Raw genomic sequence first — 19,538 nt, forward strand, 5'->3', positions numbered from 1 at the left:
ATGTCTAATTTTACAGACAGTGTAACATTTATTCACATTCAAGGAAAGGAGAATCATATTGTTCTGACAAAAGTAAATGTACATAACATAAATCAGAATTGTGAGAGTATTTTTCCACACAGAGAGTTCTATCTTGTTGGCCTAAAAAAAGGAACATGACTACTTAGGGACATGTTGGTTCCAGTTGGATTGGAAGGAACCTCAGAGATCTTCTAGTCCAACCCTCTCCCCTTAAGGCTAGAGATCTTACACCATCCCTGTCAATTGGTTTTCCAATCAATTTTTGAAAATTTCCAATAATGGAACACCCACATCTCTGGGAGGCAAGTTATTTCATTGATTAATTGTTCTCATTGTCAGAAGACATGCCTAGGTGCTCTGTTTGATCATAGCCCATCACCAGAATTGTCACTTTCGAGAACTGATAGGGTTGTAATTTTCAAATCTTGAAATGTTGCTTGCTCTTAAACAAACATATTTAAAGTATTCCTTTCTTTAGGTGTTGTGACAGAGATTTGGTTTGCTCTGCAAAATTAAGGTTTGCTTTCTGTAACAATTTGCAAAGCCGGGAAAACGCATGACATTACTTACTTTTTAAGTGTTTGTCTTAAGAGCACAGACTGAACTTTTCTAGGATCCATTTGTACACATTTGGTAGAGAACTAGTAATCCATATAATCCAATTGGAGAAGGCCAAACATGCATTTTTCCATCTTGGCAAAAACTTTGTGTCTGCAGAATTACTCTGACTCTTTTAAAAGGAATCAGTTTAATGCAAAGATGGATTCAAAAAAATCAGCATGTCACCCAAAAACAGTTCTACAAATTAACTCCCCTCTCCCCAAAAATCAGGAAATATTTTTTTAATGTAAAGAGGACCTCACTTCAATTACCCAATTTTAACAGCATCACTATTATTCAAATTTGCCCTACCTGGTATCAAAGACAGTAGCATATCCCCTTTTCATTCTGATCAAGAATAAACAATTAGACCTCTCAAGTCTAATTCTTTGCATGAATTTCTGTAATTATTGTCCAACAATGTCATGCGCTCAATGAGGGGCACAGCATAGTTGATTGCCTCTTCTTTTAGCACACTCAAAACTAAATCTCACCAAGTGTTATCTGTAGGAAATTTTGCTAGCACACCTGCAGTGAACAATTTACACATCTGAACTATAAAAGTTAGAAATTGATATTGGGCTCCTCCAAACTTCTCCAGTAAAGTTCCATGAGAGAAAAGACGTATTGGCAAGGCAGTAGATTTTTGAACTGCTCCTGGCTAACGCAAGTCTTGTCCCAACTGCTACATTAACTGTACAATCAAGTTGTGCAGGTTTGTTATCTGAAAATATAAAATTGTTGCTGATGTTGTAACAGTGCTTGAGCAAGCTATTCTATGCAGTGGTAAGCAAAATCAGGAAATGGACTCCACAAGGAATATTGCAACTCTATTTTATTGTTACAAGGTACAATTACATAATCTTAAAAGCCTAACAAAGATTTTCTCTCCCCCTTTTTACACAAAAGAGAATCAAGGCAAGGCAATCTCGAGTTTCTACCTCACTCCTCACTCCCTTTCAGGGTTATACTGGTATTTACCCAATGATTGCTGAATGCCTTCTGCAAGGCCATTTACACTGTAATAGTTGCATAAGCAGAAATACTTTTTTAATGTGAGTATTAGGAAGCTTATATATATGTCAATCACACTTATCCCAATGTACCTGAGCACAGACATTCATATCTGTATCTGAATCTCCCAAAGAAAGCATTCCTAGTTTGAAGACTCAAACTAATGTACCGAAAGTGTAGCTGAATTTAAATATCTATTAAATGTTACAGTTCAATGCATTACTGTGTTATAGGGCCAGGAACTTGATTAATTTTCTCAACAAAACCAACTGCGGTGACTATATTTTTTGGACTGACAACCAAATATATATTTCTACTAAAATAAAGATAGCTTCAAACTTTTAGACCACTTAATTTTCCAAAGATGGCAAACAGTCTCATTTCCAAGATAAAATGTGTTCATGATCAAGGTTTTTTTTAAATCAAGAGATACTTAAGCATGCATTTACTAAAGCTCTTCAAAAGAAAATACAGTCTCTACATAACATTTGCCTCTAGCAAAATAATAGCTGCCAGCAATATGCTGGGGAAAAGGCAGTCAAATCTTTTCTGCATACTGTCCTGTTGCAAATCTGACTGTGATCCAGCACAAAGGCTGCAATTTATTTTGATGCAGCTTGCTCCAGAGAACAGTTACAAGTAACAATAGCTCCACGTGTCTCTCCTAGCCCAAGGCAAACATTCTGCCTTCATATGTTATTATTTTGTGAGAATGATCCGACAGTTTGGATAGGAATAGACAGTGGTGGGATTCTAATAATTTAACAACCGGTTCTCTGCCTTAATGATTTCTTCCAACAACCAGTTCACCAAACTGCTCAGAAAATTAACAACCGGTTCTCCTGAAGTGGTGCGACTGGCTGAATCCCACCACTGGGAATAGACAACCTTTAAAGTGGGGGGAAGGAAACAATACACGAGCACACAATAGATTTAAACTTAAAGTGAACCGCTCCAATCTTGATTGTAGAAAATATGACTTCAGTAACAGAGTTGTTAATGCCTGGAATGCACTACCTGACTCCGTGGTCTCACCCCCAAAGCTTTAACCAAAGACTATCTACTATTGACCTCACCCCATTCCTAAGAGGTCTGTAAGGAGCATGCATAAGAGCACCAACATGCCTACCGTTTCTGTCCTAATGTTCCCTTTGGTTGTATTCATTTTGTATGGTTATTTCATGCTTATACTTATATTGTTGTGTTTGACAAAAATAAATAAATTAAATTAAATTAATTAAATAAAAAGGTTGCAGTGACTTCTTTGGAGCCCTTAAAGGGATCTCATCAACCTAAGAGAGAGACTTTACTTTCCCCTTTTTTGATTTCTTTTACTTTAAATATTATAGTAACTATAATATGATTTGCCTGATTCTGGCTTAGCAAAATCTTACATTTCTCACATATTACACTTCTCATACAGATTCAGTCACTGGGGAAAGTCTTTAACCTACCATTCCTCCTGACAAACTTACAGGATCAGCTTTGAAGGCTGTTGTTGCTTAGCCATGGTTTAAGGCATAGAAACGGAAAAAATGTAGCTCAAAAACCCTCTTTAGTCATAGTTACTATGCAAACTACTGTGGATAATGTCATTTCGGATACAGCTATATTTGTCTTGTTTCCTACATTGATTTCTTTTGTGCCTCATTGTTAAGTAGAAAAAAATAGTGGATTAAGAATATGAATTGCCATCCTGAATTCCCTGAGAAAATAACAAAGAAAATAATCTTTATTCCTGGTACTATACAAACAGCAGAGCAAGTAGTAAAATCCCAGGGATTTCAAATGAACTGTATTTTTTTATGCGGAAGGGAAGAGAAGATTACAGAACTACAGAGTTGGAAAGGACTTTGGAGGTCTTCTAATCCGAGCCCTGCTGAAGCAGGAAACTCTATACCTGACAAATGGTTATCCAATTTCTTCTTAAAAGCCACATCCACAACTTCTGGAGGCAAGTCATTCCACTGATTAATTGTTCTAACTTCAGGAAATTTCACCTTAGATCTAAGTAGGTTTTCTCCTTGATTTGTTTCTATCTGTTGCTTCTTTTTATCCCTTTAGATGTTTTGGAGAATAGGTTGACCTCCTCTTCTTTATGGTAGCCCCTCAAATACTGGAAGACTGCTATCATGTCATCCCTAGTCCTTCTTTTCATTAGACTAAAGGTAAAGATTCCCCTCGCACATATGTGTTAGCTGTTTCCAACTCTAGGGGGCGGTGCTCATCTCCATTTCAAAACCGAAGAGCCAGCGCTGTCCAAAGACGTCTCCATGGTCATGTGGCTGGCATGACTAAACTGCATGGAACGCTGTTACCTTCCCCCCAAAGTGGTCCCTATTTTTCTACTTGCATTTTTTACGTGCTTTTGAACTGCTAGGTTGGCAGAAGCTGGGACAAATAACAGGAGCTCACCCCATTACGTGGCACTAGGGATTCGAACCGCTGAACTGCCGACCTTTCGATTGACAAGCTCAGCATCTTAACCACTGAGCCACCACTAGACATAACCAATTCCTGCAAACCATCCAGTTCCCTAATCATTTTTGCTGCTTTTCTCTGTGTTCTTTCTACAGTCTCAACATCTTTTTTGTATTGTGGCAACCAAAACTGGATGCTATATTCCAATTGTGGCCTTGAGTGCAACTAACACTTCATGTGTTCTTGATTCTATCCCTCTGTTAATGCAGCACACTGCAGGCTCATATTTAAATGATCATCCTTCTCACAGTTACTACTGCTGAATCAGGTACTACTTATTCTATACCTGATACTTTTGGATGTTTCTTTACATAAAATAACATAAATAAAATATACACACACATTCATTTGAAAAAACCACAGTAAACTAGGCAGTCATGATTCTGGCTCAAATCATCCTGCTTTGCCAGTTTTGATAGGTTTCTGTTTTCCACTTTTTTTTCTAATGAAGAACTATGTATTTTAAAAATTGTTGCTCCAGCCTGTAACCTTAAATGCAATCCCTTTTGCCACAGAAGAGTTTTTATTTATTTTTATTTATTTATTTATTTAATTTTGTCATAACAATATACACAAGCATTACACAAAAAGATTATATAATATATAAACATATATATGAGGAGAAACAAGGAAGTATAAGCATTTATATATATATATAGGGAAAGAAACAATAGGACAGGAACGGTAGGCACGTTTGTGCTTTTCTGCATGCCCCTTAAAGTCCTCTTAGGAATGGGGTGAGGTCAACAGTGGATAGATTTTGGTTAAAGCTTTTGGGGTTATGAGAAGAGACCACAGAGTCAGGTAATGCATTCCAAGCACAGATAATTCTGTTACAGAAATCATATTTTCTGCAATCCAAATTGGAGCGGTTGACATTAAGTTTAAATCTATTGGTAGCTCTTGTATTATTGCAGTTGAAACTGAAGTAGTCATTAACAGGAGGGACATTACAATGGATGATTCTATGATTCTATAAACCCAGGTCCTGTCGAAGGCGACGGAATTCCAAGTTTTCTAAACCCAGGATTTCAAGTCTGGTGGAATAAGGTATTTTGTTGGTTACAGAGGAGTGGAGAACTCTTCTCGTAAAATACCTCTGGACATGCTCAACTGTATTGATGTCAGAAATGTGGTATGGGTTCCAGACAGGCGAGCTGTAATCAAGAATTGGCCTAGCAAATGTTTTATATGCTCTGGTCAGTAGTTTAGAAAAGAAGCTATGCAAGATTAGGTTAACAACTCTTAGAGCCTTTTTTGCTATGTAGTTGCAGTGGCTTTGGCACTTAGATCATTAGATATGAAAACTCCAAGGTCTTTGACATCTGTAAGATAATGTCCATCAAGCATGTACTTAGTGTTTGGGTTCTTTTTTCCAATATGTAAGACTGAGCATTTGCTGGTTGATTTACCAATATGCATCCAATTGCATTCTGATCAAACATGAATCCAGGCTAGGGGAGCATTTGTGGGAACAACGGTGTCTAGAGATACTACACTAGAGGTTGTGAATCCATATGAACTATTTCTCTCATTACTGTTTTTGCCCAAAACAGATTACTCTTCAACACTTTGGATTAAGACTCTTATTCATTAAATGTGGTTATTTCCTTTAAAAAACTTACATTCTAGACTCTAACACCATGTTAAGTGTTCCACTACTTTCTATTTATAGATGATTATTTATGTTATTAATTAAATTTCGATACTGTCTATCCCACCTACAAGGTGACTCTGGTCCCCAGAAGTTTTCAGAAATTCTGATTGTTCTAATGGGGAAAACATTCATTCATTCATTCCACTGGATTTAATTGCTTTTCAATACTAGCTTAATATTCTTTTAGTAATTACAATACTGTACATTTTCATTTCAATAAAAACCATGTTATAAGTGCGTACATTCATAAGCCCATACATACACCACAGAAAACTGTGCAGCTTATCTTAGTCCAATATCAATGCAAATGAACTAGTAAGGTTAAAGTTTACTTCTTCCTAAACCTGCCAACAAGGATATTTGCATTGGGTTTTTAAAGACAATATTTGTGAATTTTATAGAAAAGCAGTTATATCCACTAGTCTGATTCAGCATTAACATGATCATACTCCTTATTGTTGGGATAAGGTGAAGTCAGAGTGGGAATGGAATGTCTGGGTTGTATCAAAGAAAAATGGCTGCAGTGCCAGGTTCTTCGGGGGAGGGGGGCTGTTGTTTATTTTATTGTTTCTTGCTTTTACTGTGTAGATATTCTTTTACTCTTCGTTGTAAGCAAGTTTGCTTTAAAATGGGTCACTATGCAAATGTTTTAAATAAATCTGCACCAATAGAATACAGGTAGCTCAGGGTTTAACCTATGAAGACCTTAGTGTTCTCTGAGCGTGAGTGTTCGCTTTAAAACATTTCATTAACTAAATAACATAATCAGTGCAAAAATCAATAACACTTTTTTACGGCATAGAGATATAAATTTCAAATGCACATTTTTAAAACATTTGTATACTGTGTGTGTGTGCGTTTGTGTGTGTGTGTGTGTGTGTGTGTGTTATGGAAAGGAATCACATATTAGAACACTTATTTAAAAGTCAGCTTTTAACAGCAAAATTAAACCTTGACCTCATTAATCAGTATTTCCACTAAGTCAACAGAAAAATAATTCTCATGAGCAGAGAATGAATATATATTACCAGTCCAAGATCATAAAACTAAGCTGGCGCTGTCCTTCCTTCATAAAAGAGTATTATTTTTTGCTATAGCCCATTGTAAATAAATCCATATAATATAATAAAAAATTACACATTTTGGTATGTAACTGAGAAAAACATTAAACCATATTATTGTTTCCAAAATCATACTGACAAATTATGACAGTCAGCCAAAACATGGCAGCAATTGGGGAAATCAATTTCATTATGTCTCTTCCTTTATTTTATACTTCTAACATAATGAAATCCTTTTAAAATAATCTCTAAGTCTCCAAATAACATTAAAAATTGCTGAATTATTCTCATCAAGTATAAGAAACATAATTATTTATTTAATTATGATTTGTTAATATGAGGCATTCCCATTTTCTAAAGTTCTTGGAATTTTAGTGTTCATATCTCTTAACCACACTCTTTAATTGTCTATAAAGAAGTGATATAGTTTTGAAATAATATAAAACATGTTTCAATGCTGATAATAATTCAAACGTTTTGGATTCAGTGGCTCCTGTTCAATTCATCTTTTTTTCCCTTTTCTCCCTTTCATGGTCTGATTTGTCTGCAAGCCAGTTCACAGGGTCTGATTTAATTTTAAAGGGCTACACCTTATTCACAGGAAAGAATGCCTACTGATGAAATCAGCACAAAAACAAAACTAAATCCTTTCAAATATTAGTGCTTTTTCTCAATTCCTACCTCTTCCTAAAATAAAAAAGAAAAGATTTAGTTTTTCAAGCATACTGGAATTTATGCCCAACACCTACTAATATTTTTGAAGTCAAAGAAGTAGAACTTCTGAGGTGCAGTTAGCTTCCTTTCTTCTCCTGATGAGCCCCATCCATGAAGCAACAAAATTATGACATGAACATACAATAAGCAAATTAACACACTAATAAACTGGATGTTGAAAATATTTATACAGTTTGGTATTAATATTCTATTGTAGATGCAAGAGCGGGGTTACACTAATTTGTGAGGATATGAACATAGGAAAGTAGGAAATATTAGCCCCATTATTACAGCTCTTATGTAAAGGTTGTTGGGGGGGAGGGGGAAATAAAGCCAAATACCTTCCATTGTGCAAATCTTCCATTATTCAAAACAATTTTCCTAATGGTTCCCTCCCTTGCCATCCACATATTCAATACAATTTCCCTTCTAAAACAAACATTACACATGGAAAATAATATGACACCCAATTATTATTTTAGCCACATATTGTCAAGTAACTGGTGAAACTATTAAAAAAAAATTCAGATAGCCCTTCAGATACCGAATACTGCTTAGAATCTGTGGCAATATCCAAACTGCTCCTTGATTTTAATCAAGCTTAGAAACAGAAAAAAGGTCAAGACATTTGTATTAATACCCATGAATCCTATAATCTATTGACTACTATCTCTGTAAGAAATTTGGAAAGACCAAATTTGGAAAACACACTAAACACAAGAATGAATGTTGGACCTTAGCAGAGAAACTTACATATATATTCAAATCCTATTTAAGCCACAAAGAAGAAGCAAATAAATTGTAATATATTACTTTTAAGGACAGTTAAATAGCAGCTTCTCTCTGACTTTTTGTCTGGTTTTAGAAGTTAAGCAATGAGAAATTGTGAGACTTAACAAGCAAAAGGATGCCTTTGGACTGGCAGACTATAAAAACCATCCTGGAAGAAAGCAATGAGTGTGCCAAGTAAACTGCATGACTTTGTCCATGTAGTCACTGGGAGATCAATTTGACTTTCCATTGTATATCATTATTCCATGGAAAATGGAAGAAGGGTAGTTTTTGGATCAGTATTTCATCCTTTTTCTATCATGAAACTTGTTCCCAGTTAGTAGTAGTTGCTAGAGGTTGGGTGGCCCAGATCAGGACAATGAGTGAGGGCTCTGGCTTAACTTGTTACTCCCTATGTCACTTGGTTACTTTGAACTGTCCTCACTGCTAGATCATTTATAGGACTATTGTGTATTGTTGTTTCCTACAGATCTTGTTTGTAGAGCAGGAGCCCAGGAAGCAAACAACTTATAAATAAAAAGTTAAGCCCAGGACACAATCCAACCTGAACATCCATAAACTTTATCCACAACTATTAATCTTCCTTAAAATGGTGGAGGATCCTGGCCACTGGCCATGATTTTACTAACAGATTGACCCTAACTTCCAAGATATTTTTATTTTTTACTTTTAAAAAATGCTGCATGAGGATAAGCGAGAAAAAGACTACTCGCTATCATTAATCCCAAGAAGAAAGGCAAAAGGACAAGCACAATTAAAATCTCACTGACACACATCTCAAAAATCTTCTATCAACAGACTTTATACCTTATCCTAGCAGAATAACTACAGTATTAGTTCATCCTGTCTGAACATCCACTGAAAGTTTTAAAAACAAATGGTCTCGGCTGCCTCCTTTATTTGGTTACACCACTGAAAGCAGTAGCAAGTACTTTCCTGCCAAGATCATAGCACATGTTCCCGCACGTAAATCGCCCAACATGATGCAGAAGTGAAATTGCAGGGTCAGGGAGAAGTCAGATTGCCATTCTTTAGTTAAAATCTAAATTTAAAAAACAGCACTGGCATGGAAAGGATTCTCAGTAATAGAAAGCAATTTCCTATATCCTTTTAACCCAAGGTGATAGTCCAAAAATCCATTTCCAAAGAAAATAAAAGTCACAGAATTAGAAAAGATTTCTCCTAAGATCATGGAGACTTGTCACATTAGACAGCTCTGAGTGAGATGAAGCATGTAAGTTTTCTTTTGTTCCAATATGAAGAATGTTCTAAATAAATATCACAGTGCCTGGGGAACAATGCAATAAATATTCCGTTTGCGAATGATGAAAAGAAATTAAAGGTATACCAAAAGAAGCAGCATTCAAAATATCATACAAAGTGATACCTGTGGTTGCGTAAGCACATTTCTGCTTACATAACAGCTTCTACCTCTTTCTTTTCCCTATAGCGTCATGCAGTCTGTTGAAATCTGTTTCAAAGAGTCCCTCAGCATTACACAGCAGACTCTGCCAGAGATAAAGGTTCACAGATGTATTGTTTCATTGATAAACAGACCTGTATAGATGAAATCTGAGGGTTCTATTTTGCTGTACTGGAAGAAACACCTCAACTTATATGGAAGGTTGAGAGCAAATGTAAACATAAAAACAACACTTAACTTCCTTTAAAGAAAAACTCAGCTTTGCTCCAGGATAATACACAGACAGCCTTCTTCTAGACAGGTGTTTCTCAACCTTGGCAACTAAGTTTTATGGATTCGGCTCCTAGAATTCTTTATCCAGCATGTTCTACACCATATTACTATGATTAAGACTGCTTCTAGTGAAACCTTTGAAGTCAGCAAAAGGACTGTACAGAATTTTAGGCCAGAAGTCCCCACATTCAGAACAGTCAAATAACATGTAGATGGGAAATCCAATAGGATCAAGTCCCAGAACAGGTTGAGTATCATCAAAATCCATTGCAAAGATAGTCAGGATCCAAAATCAACAGATCAACTGATCAATGGAAGACACCTCCGAAAGCCTTACCTTAAGACAAGAAAAGTGTTAGGGATAAACCTGCTTTCTAAAAGTCTAGCAAAGAATTAAAAGTATTTCATTCCCAAGATACTAAAGACTCATCCACTGGAATATTGTCCCTTTGGTAGTACAAGCATCTTAATGACAGTCTTTCAAGCCCTTAGGCCAACCACCTTTCATATCTGAGACTTTTCTCTTATTCTTAATATTCATGAATGGTCACCAAAAAAAAAGAAAGAAAGCAACATTTGGATAAAAAAAAATATTGTTTAAGGAGAAAGATAAATACTCTGAAGGCACTCAATAAATATACAAATTCATAGAAGTTATATTTTAAGTGCACGAAGTATAGATATACCATATTTTTCAATGTATAAGATGCACTTTCCCCCCAAAAAATGTGGATGGAAATGTTTGTGTGTCTTATACAGCAAATGTTTCCGAAGCCCCATCCGCCCGCTGGCTCCTACCCTTCAGCCTCTGCCTCCCAGCAATTTCACTCATTTTTGGCCTGGTCCAGGTGGCAGGGATAGGCGGTGGCGGCAGTGATCCCCACTGTCTGGAACAGCCAAAAACAAGACACGCAGAAGTCAAAAACAGGGCATGCAGAGGCTGAAAACAGGACACACGGAGACTGAAAATGGGGGGCATGGAGGTGGCACTAGGCGGCAGCAGCGATGGGCGGTGATGATGGGCGGTGGCAATTCCCTCAGCCTGGAACAGCTGATAGGTGGTATTCCGGGAGGTCAATCCAACCGCCAATCAGCTGCTTGTGTTAAATTAGGATGTGCTGAAGCTGACCAGGCTGTTTGCTGCAAGAAGGTATATTGCTGGGAGGCAAAGGCAGATTTTTTTCCCCTTGTTTTCCTCCCCAAAAGTTAGGTGTGTCTTATACTTCGAAGCATCTTATAGTCCAAAAAATACCATACATGGAATAAGCATATGACTTCTCATTTCACACAGTAAGATGCATTATCAAGCATGGTGATAGAAGAATCATAGGAACCTTTCAACAGACCAGACCATTTGTCTAGTGTTGACTGCTGGTGAAGAGGTGCTTTGGTCTTTTTATTCCTTTTTTGACTCTTTGTCTCTTTTGAATGGTATGTAGATGTTGTTTATCTCTATGAACAGACTTAACCATAGTTTCAAATGGGAAACTGTGAGCATCCTAGACCAAACCAAGTCCAAAACCACTACAGAGTTCCTGGAAACTGGTACACAGACAAATCAGCCATCATCAGGCTGATTTACATCAAGATTAATACAAGGCCAACAATTTTGAAGTAAACCATACCCTAATCAAAGAAATACCAACTCAAACAAGCAAGGCAACAGTAAACAACAGCCTAATCAAGGAAGCACCAAGACCACTCCCACCAATACTGACAGGGCGCTAGTATATAAAAATAAAACAAACTCCATTCTCTTCTAGCACTGATTTGTTACCTAGTTTGGTAATGAACCATTTGCAAGAAAACAGCCAAGCTCAGAGAGCTCCAAGGACTCCAAAGATCATCCGTACATTACAAATATTCTCTTTTGTCAGGATCACAGTCCACTTTGCTTGGCAACAGCTATCCAAAACTTTTGCAAATATCTTGTCCACTACTTGATCTCTGATCTGTTTAATTGGAGATGCTAGAGCAAGGGTGTCAAACTCAAGGGCTGCGGGCTGGATACGGCCCGCTGGGTGCTTAGATCTGGCCCCTGGAGACAGTGAAGAACTGGCCCGCGGGGGCTTTGCTAGTGAAAATGGAGCTTGGTAGCATAACCCTACCGAGCTCCCTTTTCGCTGGCAGAGCACTCGGGCTGCCACAGGCACCCCCAACACAAGTTATGTCGAGCTGGTCACTCCCAATCTGGCCATGCCCACCCTGGCTCCCTTAGGTCAAACACAACCCTAATGCAGCCCTCAATGAAATCGAGTTTGATACCCCTGTGTTAGTGGCTGGGCATGGAGCCTTTCAACATGAAACCCATTAAACTACTATTCCCCTCTCTATAGGTATGCTTCCATGTATCTAGCTATCCAGAAAGAGAGATTGCTTCCCTAATTCCACATAAGATCTGATTCTAATTAAATGACATATACACAATAACAAAAGCAGCCAATATATTGGGGGAAAGCAAGGAAGCAGGAATACTAAGTGGAATTCTGTACAAGTGAAGTCATTCTAATATATCCAGCTTGCCCATGTTCACAAAATTATCATCAATTCCACTAACTGTTCGAGTTTATGTAACAGAATCACATAAATCACTAAGCCAGATGGCCTCTCTCATGTACTACCTCTTTCTGAGGACCAGATGTCAAGATAAATGCAACGGGAAAACTGAAGCGGTTTATGCCAATAAAATAATATTAAAATGCTAATATTATTGCATAAAATATTTTTTAAATATTTTCATCTGTCAAAAAAGAGGGCATGTATAACTGCCGCACTGCCAGACATATGGAAATATTTTTAAAATGATGAATGGCTCTCTTTTGAAAAGTCCCCCTGACAACTTCTGCAATGCTATCTCTTGTTAAAATAAGACATTTCTCTTTTAACTGAGGAAAGTTTGTTGTTTGTCCCTCTTAGAAACCCTAACTAAAATATACTAGCTAACTGGTAATTGCTACTTATATGGCATTTCCATTTATTATCCAAATTATAAAAGTAGAAAAACCAGTCAACCATAGACAAAAATACAGAATAAAAAAGCAAGAAAAATCTCTCACACCTGCAAAAATTATCTTGGGTAGATCAAAAGCTGACCTGCCACATGAAGAAGAAGTTCTCCTCACAGCTAACATTATGTCTGGCACTACATAAATCCAGACACCTGGCAACATGGCAGGTAAATAGAACCATGTGAAGCCTTACAGAACAAACTTGCAACATAATATAGGGGGCTATCTGTATACTGAAAGTGCACATTTAATACTCTTTATAACACTACTGGCAATGAATATTTTAAAATGTTTCTATATTTCAAACATTTTAAAGCAAAACAGCAAAATGAATCTTAAATTAATGTAGTTCACATTTTAAAATAAATGTTAAAAAAATGAATTGTAACAAAGTTTGCTTTCTAATGCGAAATGCATTTACTGCAGGAAAAACACTATCTGATTTGGTACTGAATAGAGTTTTTCTCCAGAAAAGCTGATACAATAATTTATAAGATTTGCTGTAACAAACTAGAAAGTCTATTTCAACAGGAGGGAGGGAGGGAAGAAGAAAGATTCTGTCAAGCTCCAATTATCAATAGTGGTCCAGGCATTCTTGCCATATTACCACCTACTTTTTCAGCAGTCCTCTGGAGACCTCCCAGTCTGAGGGACTGTGGCCCTAACAGCCATATCTAACAACTCTGGGATGCATGAACATGTGTGCAAATTCAAGTATTTTGGGATGCCTTAGAATTCAAGTAGAGAGAAAAAGGTATCTAACCACAGAAATGGTGCAATCAACGGGAGGGAAATAGTTTTAAGCTACAGCCCATCTCAGTAATGGCTAACCTTTTCCGGACCGAGTGCCCAAAGCGTGCATGAACCCCCAAAATGCAATGCACATGCACCCACCCACTGCTTGCACCCCACCCCCGCACTTGTGTGTGCACTCCCACATTTGCCCCTGGTGCATGCGCACTCCCCCCCCATGCACCCTGCCCCCCCATGCATGCGCAGCAGAGACCCGAAGACCAGCTGGCTGGTGGGAGGTGAGCGCACATGCACTGCAGAGCTAAGCTTGGGCGACAGCTTGCATACCCACAGAGAAGGCTCTGAGTATCACCTCTGGCACGTGTGCCATAGGTTCGCCACCACTGGCCTATCTGAAAATAAGGAAGGGTAAAAGGCCCCATATTCTGAATGGTTTGTTGGATCAAGGAGAATTTAAAAAGCAGAAAATATTGCCAATAGCCAAACCACCTAAAATTTTTCTACAAGTAAATGATCAATGGCATAGGGCCGGGCTATTTACGGGACCGCCTACTGCTACCGAATACCTCTCACCGACCCGTGCGCTCTCACAGAGAGGGACTCCTCAGGGTGCCGTCGGCGCAACAGTGTCGTCTGGCGACGCCCAGGGGAAGGGCCTTCTCTGTGGGGGCTCCCGCCCTCTGGAACGAACTCCCCCCAGGACTCCGTCAACTTCCGGACCTCCGAACCTTTCGTCGCGAGCTTAAAACTCACTTATTCATCTGCGCAGGACTGGATTAGTTTTTAAATTTATGGGTTTTTTAATGGGTTTTTTATTATTTATCCTAAATTTTTTAATCTCGGCCAATTGAATAAGTTTTTTAATTGTATTTTAATTGTATTTATATTGTAATATTATTGTGTATTTTTATCTGGCTGTGAACCGCCCTGAGTCCTTCGGGAGAAGGGCGGTATAAAAATTTAAATAATAAATAAATAAATAAATAAATAAATAAATAAATAAATAAATAAATAAATAAATAAATAAATAAATAAATAATGTTTTCCATGGATTATGTGATAAATCAAGGATAATGTAATAAATTCACTTTCTCCACGCAACGACCATTAGTTTCTCTGTTCTCCCTTCCTTGGTATATTTTTTTTATTTTTCCCAACTTCTGATGTGTTAGGTACAACACATCTTTTTATTATTATTTTGTCTTCTATAATATTTCCTATAGTTCTTTATATTAATTTTGTATCTACCATTTCCTTTTCCTGTTTGATTTTGTTTCACCTTCAACTCAATGAGATTTCTGCAGGATTATTTTTTGCTTATTATATATTTGTAAAGAATATGGTCTCTATATTTGTCTCAAATTACCCTGATGTCTTATCTGTCTGGATATCAGAATCTAATTTCACTATTAACAAGAATAATGTGGGAAAATGGAAACATACCCAGAAATCGAACAGAACAAGATAATGCTACATGAAAAGCAGGCTTATGAAATTAAAACAGAATAAGGTACAAACAATAAACATTTGCTCAGCAGAAGCAGAGTTTTAACGCAAAGGACAAACTCTTGACTAGACTCCAGATCAATCACACAGTTCTTATAATTAGAATGCATTTGTCATAATTACATCTTTTATTTAATCATTCTTAAGTATACCTATACAGGATCAGAACTGGTCATATGTTACCTAGTCAACAAGTTCCTACAGAACTTGTGTGTCTCTCAGGATTTAGAACTTTAATATTGGTCACAGATGTACATTCTCCTGAAAAATAATCACATTATGATATAAACCAGGGGTAGTCAACCTTTTTATACCTACCGCCCACTTTTGTATCTCTGTTAGTAGTAAAATTTTCTAACCGCCCACCAGTTCCACAGTAATGTGCGTATATCGTCATCTGTGCATGCCTCTCGCGCATCGTGGATTGGGTTTGGGGGGGCGCCAGCTACCAGCTATGCTTGTCTGTTACAGCTGGGTGGTGTGGGGGGAGATGTGTGAGCTATTCTGGGATGAGGCGCTTTTGTTTGCGGTTGCACTATAGCGCCATTTAGTTTCACTTACGTAACATGAACTGAACTTATGCGCGGGCGATACAAATAGTATATTTTCAGAAATTTCAATTGTCACAGGGAATTTTATGAAAACCTAATTAAAATGTTTTTAAATAATGCTATGAAATTTTTTTTAAAGTCAATTAAATTAAAAAAAGGAAAGTGCTTCAGTATCAGACAAAACCCCTACTACCCACCATGAAAGCTGGAACGCCCACTAGTGGGCGGTAGGGACCAGATTGACTACCACTGATATAAACTAATCAGATAGCCTGTCTCTGACCCATATATTTTCCTAATTGTCATTAAATCTAATGAATTATCTCCATCAATTGTTTAATTTATCCAATTTGGGATGGTTTCCCATTGATTTAACAGATATGAAAATAATCTATTCATAAAGTTCTAGTAATATCCAAGACATTTGAAATTATCTGATTGCCAAACAGTGAAAGGATACGTGGAGTGCCTTCTGTCCTACACACCAAATAGAGGCATGCTGCTATGACATGGGTCATCTTCCTCCCACGGGTTAAATGCTTGCTCACCGCCATTTTGAAAAAGTTGAAGGCTGTATCAAGACAATGTTGATTTAGTTGCAGCTGGTTCCCCAAATGATGGATCTGGCGTTTTCCTTTAAGAAACAACAACAAAAATTATAAACCATTTGCAAAGCATTTTTATGATTAATTAAAAACTAATAAAGCTATATGCTTAGTTTATTCTTAACTGTGAAGCAATATACTCTAAAGATTAGAAATGTAATGTAAAAAAATTACTAATTTATTATTTAGATGAGCCGCGATGGCGCAGTGGTTAGAGTGCAATACTGTAGGCTACTTCTGCTGATCACTGGCTGCCAGCAGTTTGGCAGATCGAATCTCACCAGGCTCAAGGTTGATTCAGCCTTCCATCCTTCCAAGGTCAGTAAAATGAGGACCCAGATCGTTGGGGGCAATATGCTGACTCTGTAAACTGCTTAGTGGGCTGTAAAGCACTATAAAGCACAAAGTGCTACTGCTATTTGATTTTTATCCCACCCTTATTACTTTATAAGTAACTCAAAGTGGTGAACATACATAACACTCTTCCTATTTTCTCCACAACAACCCTGTGAGGTGATTGAGTTGAGAGATAAACTACCATTTGTGCCTAAGGTAGAACTAGAACTCACAGTCTCCTGATTTCTAGGCCAACATCTTAATCACTACGAGATTAAAAACAAGACAAAGGTTCAGCAGCAACAGCATTTCATTTGAAAATAACTAAACAGACTGCAATATACTTCACAATCTCTAATAAAACATCCCATGTTTATTTGGATGCAAAGTAAGTGTTTTGATATAATGCATTGGAAAAGCACATTTTCCTATTGCAGAACCCCAACCACAAGTAGGACAATACCACAAGTGGGGGAATCTGTCCATATAAAATTGTGCTCTCTACAAGTTTTTCTTGTAGTGGTAGTGTTCCCTCCCTACATTCATATTTTGGGAAGAGTTCATCTGCCAGATTACATAGAAGATTTGTGGTTTCTAGAAAAAGATGAATAAGGTAAAGTAAAGGTTCCCCTCGCACATACGTGCTAGTCATTGCCGACTCTAGGGGGTGGTGCTCATCTCCGTTTCAAAACCGAAGAGCCAGCGCTGTCCGAAGAAGTCTCTGTGGTCATGTGGCCGGCATGACTCAACGCCAAAGATTCACGGAAGACTGTTACCTTTTCTACTTGCATTTTTACGTGCTTTCGAAACTGCTAGGTTGGCAGACGCTGGGACAAGTAACAGGAACTCACCCCGTAACATGGCAGCACTAGGGATTCGAACCGCTGAACTGCTAACCTTTCGATCGACAAGCTTAGTAAAATATTGTGAAGCGCCATAGATCTGACCTAGAGGTCAATGAACTATTAAGGGAGGAGACAAGTAAGACAACTCAGGCCTAGAAAAGTGGAAAGCATGAAAAAAAAAGGTCAAAGTAACTCTGCCTTGATTTTGCTTCATACAGATGGTATTACAAGATGGGGCAGAGAGAAACTGACAAATTCTCAAGATACTATTATTGTATAATAATATAGGGTATTCCTATAATATCTGTTGCCTCTACTTCTTGATCTTGCCTACCTCTAAGGACCGACACCTAATGATTGGTGGGGTGGGCGAGAGGCTTTTACGTGTTGCTAAACTGTATTGAGTTTGAAATGCTACACATTGCAAGTTATCCATCCAAGGATGTTATCAATTGATTCCACCTAACCTTCTGGCGAACTCTGGCTTAAAAATGCATAAGGTGGAAGATAAGCAATGTTTTATTGTCTATTCTAATCAAACAGCTTGCTGAAATATTGGTCTCTGTTGTCAAGAATACTATTCTTGTAGCTTTATGCAGAGAAAATGACTTATGTCCTGGGAATTATAATTTGCTTATGCTCAAATTAATTAATACCACGGAAAAAATTCATTGGTTCTTTATTTTAAGCATCATTTGATTGGTATGGGGTACATACATACTGCATTTAATACCTTGCTTATCAAAACCTTATTTTTAATCAATTGCTGCCTATGAGCCTATGGATATAATTTTAATACATACTCAACAAAACAGCTTAGTCATTCCAATTCATATTCTAAACTACTGCCAACTGCTGGGAAATAATTCATTTGCTTTCTTTGGTAATTAATTACTTTGATTTAATTCAACCAAGCTTTAACTGAATCACCTGGAGATTCTCTGTATATTTGTCTCTATACAAATCCCTTTTTAAGAGGCCTTAGGAAATCCAGGCTCCATTGGTGCCATTTTCCAGATAAGACCAACACCAATAAGAAATGGCAATTTCCTATTCCCAAATTCTAGCGTTATTTTTTGAATTAAGTTAAGCATTGCTTAAACATGTGCCAAAGTTGCAGTAGGTTCTAAAATAAACAACAAACCAGCTATTCTGAATTGTGTCAATCTGTAATTTAAATAAGCTGTCTGAGTGAATAAGCAATAATGTTGTTAATTTCCCTATCATAACATAACATAGACCAGTAGACCCACAATTTTTCTCATTCATATATCTTAAACTCAAAAAAATAATATGTTTCTTATCTTAAGTCAAGCCCAACAAGAAATTGTTCCTGCTGGCCACAGAGCAGCTGTTTCTCTTAGGACTGTTAACATTTCCAAATTGCTAGATGAAAACCTATTCCAAATATGAAACAATATGAAACTAGCACAGAAACTGTAATGTGATCGCAGAGATATATATATTCTTGCATACAGCTGTGTTGGGAGGCTGCACTGAGCTGGAGCTTCCCACACAAAACTAACAAAGTTAGTTAACTAACAACTACATGAACTTACAAAGAAAATACACATGCTATGATTGCTATGTTACAGTCCACATACTGACTGCTTACTAATTCCTGTGAAGAAATATTTTCTCTCCACCAATTTTGTAATGCATGGTAAAACCTTTATTTTCCTTATATGAGAAATACTGTAATTTAACACTTGACTGTAATGAAATGCCATTCCATTCAACTCTGCAAGCAAAGCAATGTATTTTTCTTGCAGTTTTATGCTTTTTTAACTCCTTGCAAACTGCATTAAATGATCACTTCAGCTAGTGGCATAGATGTATTTTTATATACATACATGTGACACAAGGAATATATATATAAATCTCAATGCCTGTGCATG

The 19,538-nt window shown here is 37.2% G+C and overlaps 1 protein-coding gene across 3 annotated transcripts in view; it reads right to left on the reverse strand.

The window, feature by feature from the left end:
* Nucleotides 1-19,538, reverse strand: part of BRF1 (BRF1 RNA polymerase III transcription initiation factor subunit) — a 245,247-nt gene that overhangs the window by 183,410 nt on the left and 42,299 nt on the right. For 2 of the 3 annotated variants that reach the window (XM_058162879.1, XM_058162878.1), the window contains exon 3: nt 16,315-16,488. In XM_058162879.1, the coding sequence (XP_058018862.1) occupies nt 16,315-16,488 (174 nt within the window). The remainder of the gene's footprint in view (nt 1-16,314; nt 16,489-19,538) is intronic. The other variant, XM_058162881.1, reaches the window with a different exon arrangement.

The sequence above is a fragment of the Ahaetulla prasina genome, chromosome 1 (genome assembly GCF_028640845.1).
Source record: "Ahaetulla prasina isolate Xishuangbanna chromosome 1, ASM2864084v1, whole genome shotgun sequence".
Taxonomy (NCBI): Eukaryota; Metazoa; Chordata; class Lepidosauria; order Squamata; family Colubridae; genus Ahaetulla; species Ahaetulla prasina.